At 35.3% G+C, this 9,812-nt stretch overlaps 1 protein-coding gene and 1 long non-coding RNA gene across 2 annotated transcripts; both read left to right on the forward strand.

Annotated features, from left to right (window-relative positions):
* Positions 1-6,788: 6,788 nt before the first annotated feature.
* On the forward strand, positions 6,789-7,228 carry LOC149676409 (uncharacterized). Its single transcript, XR_016366753.1, has 3 exons — positions 6,789-6,862; positions 6,985-7,080; positions 7,137-7,228. It is a non-coding gene; the product is annotated as an uncharacterized LOC149676409 (long non-coding RNA).
* A 96-nt stretch (positions 7,229-7,324) lies between these two features.
* On the forward strand, positions 7,325-8,674 carry LOC149676410 (uncharacterized). The gene is made up of 8 exons (XM_089838723.1): positions 7,325-7,364; positions 7,406-7,486; positions 7,583-7,699; positions 7,756-7,818; positions 7,885-7,977; positions 8,063-8,271; positions 8,324-8,483; positions 8,553-8,674. Exons 1-8 carry the CDS (start codon positions 7,325-7,327, stop codon positions 8,672-8,674), a joined length of 885 nt encoding a protein of 294 aa, XP_089694849.1.
* Positions 8,675-9,812: the final 1,138 nt, after the last annotated feature.

Below are 9,812 nucleotides of genomic sequence, written 5' to 3' on the forward strand. Positions count from 1 at the left end.
ATTGAAAATCAACAACGAAAGCAAGGGTGTGATACATTTAGAACTTATTTAAAGAACTGGTGAGGTGCAAGGCAAAGGCCTATGCAATAATATTTCATATTTCTTAATAAGCCTCTAGATTCTACTCCTTATTTCATACTCCTTTCTTGTTTTTACCTTGTGCTGGTATGAAAAGAACTCTTTCAAAACCATAAAATTTTCGTTTTGCAAAATATTAAATGAAGATATTGTCAATATGTTTCGGCATTACGATTCTTTTAGTGGTTTTGTAGCTATAAATTTCTCATTCATTTCGATATTCCAAGAAAAACTTGTGATATTAGTATTTTAAATGGGTGTTTACGTTTTAATTTAGCTTTACTTCATTTATATAAAGTGTAAACATAGATTTTAACTTCCCAAGAAACAATGGTAAATAATTCTTAACTTTAGTTTTCCATGAGGTGTTATATCGGTTTTATTGAATACACCGAAGGACGAAGCCAAAATAGGTGTGGCTTCGCGACCTTTCTGAGGAGGTCCTAACGGTTCAGAGTGAACCGAAAGTTAAATACACATTTAAGCAATATATTGGTCATTTCCGTTATGTGCACCATGAAGACTGTGCACCAATGCATAAAGCAAAATCTCACCAAATTGTACTATTGTCTGATTTATTTCTGTTTAAGAAGTACAATAATTGGTTTAAAATGTTTTCTGCTTTACTATATATCCTTCATAGAAGTGGGGGAGTGGTATAAACGTGGCCATCGTCGATATTTTATGCAAAAATTGTCGGTCTTCCAATTTAAGATATTCGAAGTATAAGCCGTCGATGGTCGGTTGTCCGATCCAAGATGATCGATATTCTGTTCAAATATGGCCGGTATTCTGTTCAAATATGGTCTGTATTCCGTTCAAATATGGTCCGTATTCCGTTCAAATATGGTCGTATTTCCAGTCTAAAGTGGTCGATGATCGTGCCGTTGATGGTCGAATGTGCGTTCAAAGATGGTTGATTTTCCTGCCGTTTATTGTCGGTAGTCCGTTCAACGATGGTCGGTTGTCGTCTCAAACCTGGCCGTGTTTCTGTGTAACTTCGCGCAATCAAATTAAAGTGCACATTAGCACATGATTTAATCTGTGCAGATTTGGTTAAAAATCTGTGCTGTCTCAGAGTCACTACTCTGCACATGATTTTGTCCAAGATTGAACAGTTTTTTTTAACAGTGTAGATTTTTACTAATGTTTTCAATTTTTATTTAATTTATAATTATATATAATATTGTACAATGCAGAGACTCGCCCATAGATGTCCTTGGGACACCGCCTTGGGAATGGTCCATTTCAGGGGGTTGGAGGGAATTTAAGGCAACACGTTGACCGTTTAGATTGAACTGAACATCTTCGAAGTTCGAATCTTCTTTCGGTTCGCGATTTGACGAGGGAGACAAGAGTTTTTTTTTTGAATTAATTTAAATCGAGTTGTTCGCTGAGATTCTGAAGCAAGCTGTGCCTTTTACTTAAAATAAATTGGATTTGAAATTCGAACGTTTTAAATTTTGCCAACGGCAACAGATTAAGGTAAGTGCTTAAATTTTTATTACTCTAATTCTTATATGGTAATATAGCTCTCCTTTTGGTTAAGTTCTTAGAATATGAAATGAAATAAATATAAATATATTAAATTTAATATGTTCATGATTACTATAGACAAGGCATTACAATAATTAAACAGACCGCATTGTAGGGAGAGGGAAAACCCATTCTTGCCACGTCATAGGCTTATATCTCTTACCTCGATTCCATCCCCCTAACGGGGAATTTCAGTGTCGCGCCTACAAACGCTCCCCCAGGTAGAGGTTTAAATGACGTCGGTTTCAGGGAGAAAAATAACATATGACGACATTTTATACCTCTACTTGTTGGAGCGTTTGTATGCGCGATACTGAAATTCCCCTGATAAGAGGATGGAACCGAGGTAAGAGATATAAGGCTATGACGTTGCAAGAATGGGCTTTTACTCTCCCAATAGTAAACACGCCTTCTAGCAAAGGAGTTTTTTTTGTCACCCCCATGAGCTGATCCTTTTTATCGTCTTCAGTGGAATGCATTGTTGGTGCCCGAGGGGCTTATAACTCTCGGATTCCGTGAGCACCGACTTGGGTTTTAAAGATAGCGTTCTATCTCTTAGCTCAGTGTAATTCCCCTTAATACCCCCTACTGGGCGCGTATCCCCTCTTTAAAAAGCGCGCCAGAGAAAGCAATACACTGTTTACTCACGTCTTTACCGCCACTACACTATACATAGTTTTCAGACTAGGAGTATTGATACCATTTACAACACGAGGTCGGGCTATTTGATACTGCATATTTTCTGCCAAATAGCCCGACCTCCTGGCGTAAATGGTATCAATCCTCCTAGTCAGGAAACTATGTATAGGGTCTTGGCACGAAGGTTATTCCTCCTTTTCAGCCCCCATTTTGGCCCCCTTTTCTGGTATACCAGCAAGGCGGCCAAAAACATAGTCCCTATTACACAGAGTGAGAAGCCCCTCAGTGGCAGCTCTTCTTTCTAAAACCAGTTTCCCTACCCTGAGTTGTTACTGTATCCTTTTCTTAACTCAGATTTCTAACATGGTTCATATTTTAGGTTTACCTCACTTCTTAAATTGACAAATTTGCATGTGCAAATAATGTTATTTATACGCTTAAAATTAAATCTTGATTAAAGAGCTTGAAGGTGTTACTGTAATTTTTCTTTCCGTGAATTAAATCATGAGTTATGATAAATACTAACTCCATAGTAGAGAGGGTGAGGTATTTTTAAGAGGGAATACTGTACTCTATGCTCACTGTCAGGGGATGCACTTTGCTTAGAGATGTTAGGGTATTACGACACAATACGTAGCACCAAGAAAAGATAGAAGTTACACTCAAGTATGATAACCGAAGGAATCAGGGGCCCTATGTTTTATTTTATCATTTTATGCAAAATTTGTTTAGGTTTTATTTTTATTTTTAATAATTAAATTCTTTTTTACAGTAGTGATTATACAAAATTTGAACATAAAACTTTCGACATCTTACATCAATGGCATCTTTACCATTAGCACCACCTAAAGTAAGTTCGATTTTTATTCACTTCCATGGTTGTCTTAGAACCTCGAAACTGGGGATTATTAAAACCTTCACTGCCATAAAAATCTAAGCTTTCTCTGTTGTAGTCCCATTGTTTGCATAATTTGATTTAGACAGTGTCGATTTTAGTATGGAGTCCAAATTAATATTGTCTCATTCTAAAATTCTAAAACAAATATGCTTCGCACTCTAACAAATCATCTGCAAAAAACACCCCTAAATTCATCAAAATATAGACTTTCTTCCCTCGTCCAGCTTCGCTATTCCAAAGGTCATTAATAATTTTAGATAATCAGGGGCTGCTTTATTTTTTGGTTTTTGGGCACCGCGACATACAAAATGCCCACCGAACCTAATTGTCGCCAGCAAGCATCTAGAAAGTTTTTATAAAATTGCTAAAATTAACCGTAATCATCTTTGTCAGTGCATTTGTGACGCTGTAAATAGATTAAAGATGGTATTAGAGGGACCCTAACATTCAAAGCATTAGCCTTTTGCTTAATCAGGAATTTATAGCCAAGTCAAGAGCTCCCCTTCTCAACGCAATGACTAAATTATAGATAAGACCCACTCCGTCTTTTTGATAAGATCCGGACAGGTCAGAGACTATGATGAGCAATAGATATTTAGGCCTATATCTCTTTTATTTTTCCATGATTTTCTGGCCTAATTTAAGGTGATACTAAGAAATTTAAAAAAATCGAGAATGCGCAGCAGGACTAAAGTACTTATATAGTGTAAACAGGTTGACCCTTTTGGTTCTCATGGCTTAAACTTCGAGGCATTATCCCCGAGACAAAGAAATAGAAAAAATAGAAAATTTTATGAAGAACTATTGAACGAAGGCGGGGAAACCACTGCCATAGAAAACCATGAAGAAAATAGTTTACTTTGTCAAGAAAATGAATTATTTAAAGAAGATGATAACAGTGAAATCGAAAATGATCCATCTATGGAGCAATGCTCTGCAGCTTTTGAATCTCCTCATAGCATTTCATCAGAATCAGTGCTGGGTACGCCAGCTAGTGAACTAAACTTTAGTGATGCAATTTCTCTGAATAGCGAGGAAGAACAGTGTTATAGCACCAAAGATAATTTTGAAAATGAGCTTGCTTTTTGGGCTCTGAGGAATAGAATTACTCATGTCGCGTTGAATGACCTATTAAGATTGTTGCGTAGAAATGGTTTTAAAGTCGCAAAAGGTAGTAGGAGCATTCTTAAAACTAAAAAGACAGTTTCTAGTGTGAAAGCTTTTGGTACGGGGGAATTTATTTATTTTGGATTAAAAAAAGGCCTTACTAATTTCCTTTTATCAAATCATCCTTACGACCACATAATATCCTTTGCGATAAATATTGATGGTGTGCCAATATCGAAAAGTGGAACGTCAGAATTTTGGCCAATTTTAGTTTCTGTGTTCAATTTCAAGAACGGGATTGTTGGAAAGCCATTTATTGTGGGTTTGTTTTCAGGTGAATCGAAACCCAACCCTATTAAAGACTATTTAGAAGAATTCATACAAGAACTCATAGATTTAGAAAAAAATGGCTTTTCCATGGGTGGGAAAATTTATACTGTGAACTTAGAAGGCCCTTTCATTTTGGATACTCCTGCTAAAGCATTTATTAAAAGAACCAAAGGACACACAGGATATAGCTCATGTGATAAATGTACAGTAGAAGGTGAACGTGTAGATAATCGTACCGTTTTTATTGGGGTTAATTCCGAAATGCGAACTGATGAATCGTTCATAAATAAATTAGATGAAGACCATCATTCTGTAGGGGAAAACTCTCCCCTATTAGCTCTTGGTATAGGAATGGTAACCCAGTTTCCTTTCGACTACTTGCATCTTGTTTGTTTAGGAGTAATGCGTAGGATTATTTATTTTTGGATGAATAAAGGACCATTTGCAGTTCGCTTTGGGCAGAAAAATGTTTCACTAATATCGGAAAAACTGAAAAATATTCGTAAATTTATTCCCTGTGAATTTGCCCGAAAACCAAAAGCCCTCAAGCACATAGATAAGTGGAAAGGAACAGAGTTAAGGCAGTTCTTGTTGTACACAGGCCCTATTATCTTAATGGGAGTTTTGAGCACAAATGTTATGAAACATTTTAGACTTTTTCATTGTGCTGTGTATATATTTTCCAACCAAAGCATTTGTAAATCGCATAATGACTATGCAAGACAACTTATCGACATGTTTGTTGAAGAATCCCCTAAACTGTACGGCCAAAAATTTGTGGTTATGAACGTCCACAGCTTATCACATCTGTACATAGATGTGCTTAAATATGGTCCCCTTGACAACTTCAGTGCTTTTTGCTTTGAAAATGAATTGCAATTTCTCAAAAAGGAACTTAGAACCCCCAATAGACCTTTACAACAGATTTGTAAAAGAATGAGTGAGAAAGAAAACTTCGACCTAAACGCAACAGGGAAAAAAACCGATATAGAAATATCTCGTCCACACAAATTTAACTATGACGAAACAGGTGGTGCAAATTTGCCAAGAAATGGAAAATCTTTTAAAAAGCTAAAAACTAGGAATTATGTGATTACAACTGGATTGGGGGATAGTACATTTTTACTTAAGAATGGCGACTACGTTAAAATTCAAAATATATTTCAACATGACGATAAGACAGTGTCAATATTTACAAGGTCATATGTCAATGCTAAAGACTTGTTTGATTACCCATTAAAATCATCAGTACTGGGCATCGTTACCCTGTCTTCGCTTGCAAAAAAAATTCATGTCCACAACATTTCAATGATCAACAAAAAATGTGTGGCACTGCCATACAAGAGTGGCGTAGCTATAATTCCTATGTTACACTGTTAATTTTAGGTATACTACTTTTAAAGCAACATTTTTATATGCTAATTAATTTTTTATTTATATTTAACAGAGGTACGCCGTTGGTCATTTTACGAACGATGATACGGTGGAAATAGTTCTAACCAAGTGGTTGAAAGATTTAAATAAGGAAGAAACCCAATGTTTCTATCCCGATAAAGGGGATGCCTATTACTTTAAAGCTTTGAAAACATCCCTCGCACATGATGACTCCTGGCCTCTCTATGAGATTAAAATATTATTAAAAACCAGTAATTATTGTAAATTACTCATCTATTTTCATTTATTATAATAAACTTTTACAGATGACTACAAAAAAGCTACAAGCAAAGTAAATCGGAGCAGGGACGAATCCGATCTATGTAAGAGTACGGACAACGATGAATTAAAGAAACGAAAAGCAAAAAGGCGTAAAATATCTGACATTGAAGAAGATGTTGGTAAGTTAAACTAATAATGTTAAACAATAACTTGAAACAGGAGAAATGTCAATGCATAGTTAAGTAGATCTACGGACTGTCTAACTTTGAACACACTGACATGATTCAATTCAACATTATATTGACAATAACGTTTTTAAATTTTGAGATTCCGTGTTTCATAAGTTGGCTTCATGGCAAAGACCAGTGAAAAAAAAAGAAGCAACCAGATATAATTCTACCAGATCCCCCAGAATTTCCTAAAATAGTTTTTAATGGTATGTATGCGATTGCAGCCACTCAGAGAATAGGATAATTTCGCTAAGTGTGCGACAACTTGCTAAAAACTTTCTGTATTATATTTTCAACATTTAAGATGAAAATGTATTTGAAGTGGCGGACGAAGATATTGGAATATTAGAAAAACAGCACACTAGTTTGTTGGAAAATAACATAGATGGTAAATAATTTTGATATTTTTGGCCTGGAAAAAAAATTAGAAACAATCCCAAAAGAAGCAGCTTTCAGTGCATTTTTATAAGATGGGCCACATTTTTATATATTATTTTTCGAAAAATGTAGTTACGCCAGAAGAAAAGTCAGCTGAGTCAGAAGGAAATTCTTTGCAATCTGATGATTCTCTATTCGAAAGTCCAAGCAAAAAAAACCAAAAAACCTGTACGTGTGCAATTTTTGTATTTTTAATTTTTTTTTAATTTATATTCGATCTTTAGGTACAAAAGTCGCTTTGAAACCGTTAGCAAGTCCTAGAATATGGAATACACATATAGTATCAGAAGAAAGTGGCAAGATAAACTGCCAATAATAGCAGTCCAAACAATTACTAACTATGATTTTTCAGATGATAGCATAGAAAAAGAAACAGGTAATCAAAAGTCAAGTGGAAGCAGAGAAAACCTAGATGTTTCAAACTCAACTAAGAAAAACCCGAGAACGGATACGCTAAAATCGAGTTCTTTCAATGTCAAAGCCAATTTTGCAGCAAACGTTTTGGCTGATGTAGTACATAAAACAAGTAGCGAAGAACAGTCTTCGGGCATAGAATATATTAAGAAAAAAGGGGGTAAGGGTCATGATTTAAACTCTACTTAATTATATTAATAATTTTGATTGCATTTAAGAATAAAAAGAAACTCCCATAATAAATTATTTCCATTAGATAAAAAAGGGGGCATCTCAATACCCAAGAATAGAAAGAGAAGTTACAATTTCTCTTCAGAATCTGAAAGTAGTAACCCAGAGACTTATCGGAGAAGATATGATGAAACTATGATTGGTATTTATTTCTTAATCCGTATCTTAAACTTAATAATGTTTGTTCTCCAATTCCAGATAACTCAAAGAAAAATACAAGTACTTCAACTCACATGCAACAAAAGAAACAATTGGGAAATAGTAAGCTACCTTTTCCGCGCCAAAGTCTCATTTAAGATATTTAAACTTATATTTCTTCTGCCTTAGTAGCATCACATCGAAATGAAGAAAATTCTAAGACGTATCGTCAAACATATCCAATCTCATCCCCCTCATTCCAGACGGATCCATCAACTTTAAGTATGTTAATTCCACAATTTAAAAAATATGTTATTTTATAACAAATATATTGAAAAAATTCTGAAATTTCATTCTTTTCTTTCAGAGTTTCAGAAGACGGTTCTGTACCAACAATGTGATTTGAAACAACAGGTAGAATATTTGACAGTTTTGGTACGCCAAATGGCAGAGGTTTTGTTGAATAAACCCACAATGAATGAACAGATTCCGTTGTTAGAATTACCCCTAAAATCCACAACGGATTTGGATGAATTAGAAGAGCGAATGATTGATGGATCATTTAGAAAGAAAATGGTATATATATATAAATCTATTTCTGAACTCATTACTCTAAACATTTATTTAGGTTGCAAAATTGTCGTCATGGGGTGGAAGCTCAGTGAAAAATTCAACAAAACGAATTTTATTGGAAGTTATTTCTCACCCGTTAGCACTTAATATCAATTGGATTGGAGCTAATGGGAAAAAAGGTTTCAAAAAGTTAATTCTTTGTGAAGCCATAAAAGGTAAATATAACATTGAGAAAAAAATTGAGAAACATTGTTTATAAAGTTAAACTAAAATTGTTGATGCAGTGAGAAACAACCCTAAGTGCGCACGCACAACCGACTTTGAAATGGAGAAATGTATTCAAGATTGGTTTCGTCATTCTAAGGACCGAAATGGTGGCCGAAAAGAACGAGAAAAAAGAAAATAGAAATTGAAAAACATCATTGCCCTAAAAATTAGTTTTTACCAACGATTAACTGTGTATTTTTATTAAATTTACTTTAGTTTTGTATGATGTTATAAGTCAAACGAATGTCAAACATTTATTTCTAATATAAATTAGCATATTTTAGTTACTTTTTAACTATCAGAGAGAAAATAGGAAAAATCCTTATTTATTTATGCTTGGTTCATTTGCACGCGTCCTAAGATTTGACAAATTAAGAGTCAGTTACCTGACCCAAAAGGTTTATGCCGACAGATTTTTCCGTAGTTTATTTCCAGACGGTTTTGAATCGGTTAAGTAAAGTGCATTTTCAATCCCGACTTAATATTGCCTACACGGTTCCGAGTCGGTAAAGTGACACGCCACTCGGATGCCGACAAGTTATTGCCTACTCGATATTTGGTAGGTTTACAGTCGCACAACCATATAGGCCGAAAATTAAAACTACCTCGTTTTTGCTGGACGGTTTTCAGTCGATTTGCTGACACCCAACCTTATAAACCGACTGTCCATCGCCTTCGTTTTAGCTGTATGGTTCTCAGTCGGTTAACTGACGCATTAACTTATAGGCCGACTATTCATCGACATCGTTTTAGCTGGACGGTTCTCAGTCGGTTAACTGACGCACTAACCTATAGGCCGACTATTCACCGACATCGTTTTAGCTGGACGGTTCTCAGTCGGTTAACGGTCGCGCGTTCCTTGTTCCGACTGTGCATTTACTATTCAGTGGCTTGGACATGATGTATTATGGTTCGACAGTCATCTGACTATATTGGGCCGACTGGTTTTTGCTACTGGGGTAGTTGAATTGGGCAACACCCAAGGCGAATTGAGATTGTAAGCCTGGAGAGCGTCATACGCCTCCGTAACAAACGCTCCATGACTCTTTGCAATAAATACAGTGATAAATTACTTACACGAAAACATCATCGAAAAATATCTATAAAATTATTACTAGTAAAATTTTAAAACTTACTTGCAGAGCTTTAATCCCCACACCATCAAGAACACCTAAAATATTTTTCTTGGAATCTTGATCACCAACACAAGCCTGCTTCATGCTAAATTTTCCCCCTATTGCGCAAAATCTTGTAACCGATTAGCTTAAAAAGCTGAG

This window comes from Phalangium opilio, unplaced genomic scaffold, assembly GCF_054372755.1.
Source record: "Phalangium opilio isolate 3A_F unplaced genomic scaffold, DU_Popi_V2 ptg000046l_1, whole genome shotgun sequence".
In the NCBI taxonomy this organism is placed as follows: domain Eukaryota; kingdom Metazoa; phylum Arthropoda; class Arachnida; order Opiliones; family Phalangiidae; genus Phalangium; species Phalangium opilio.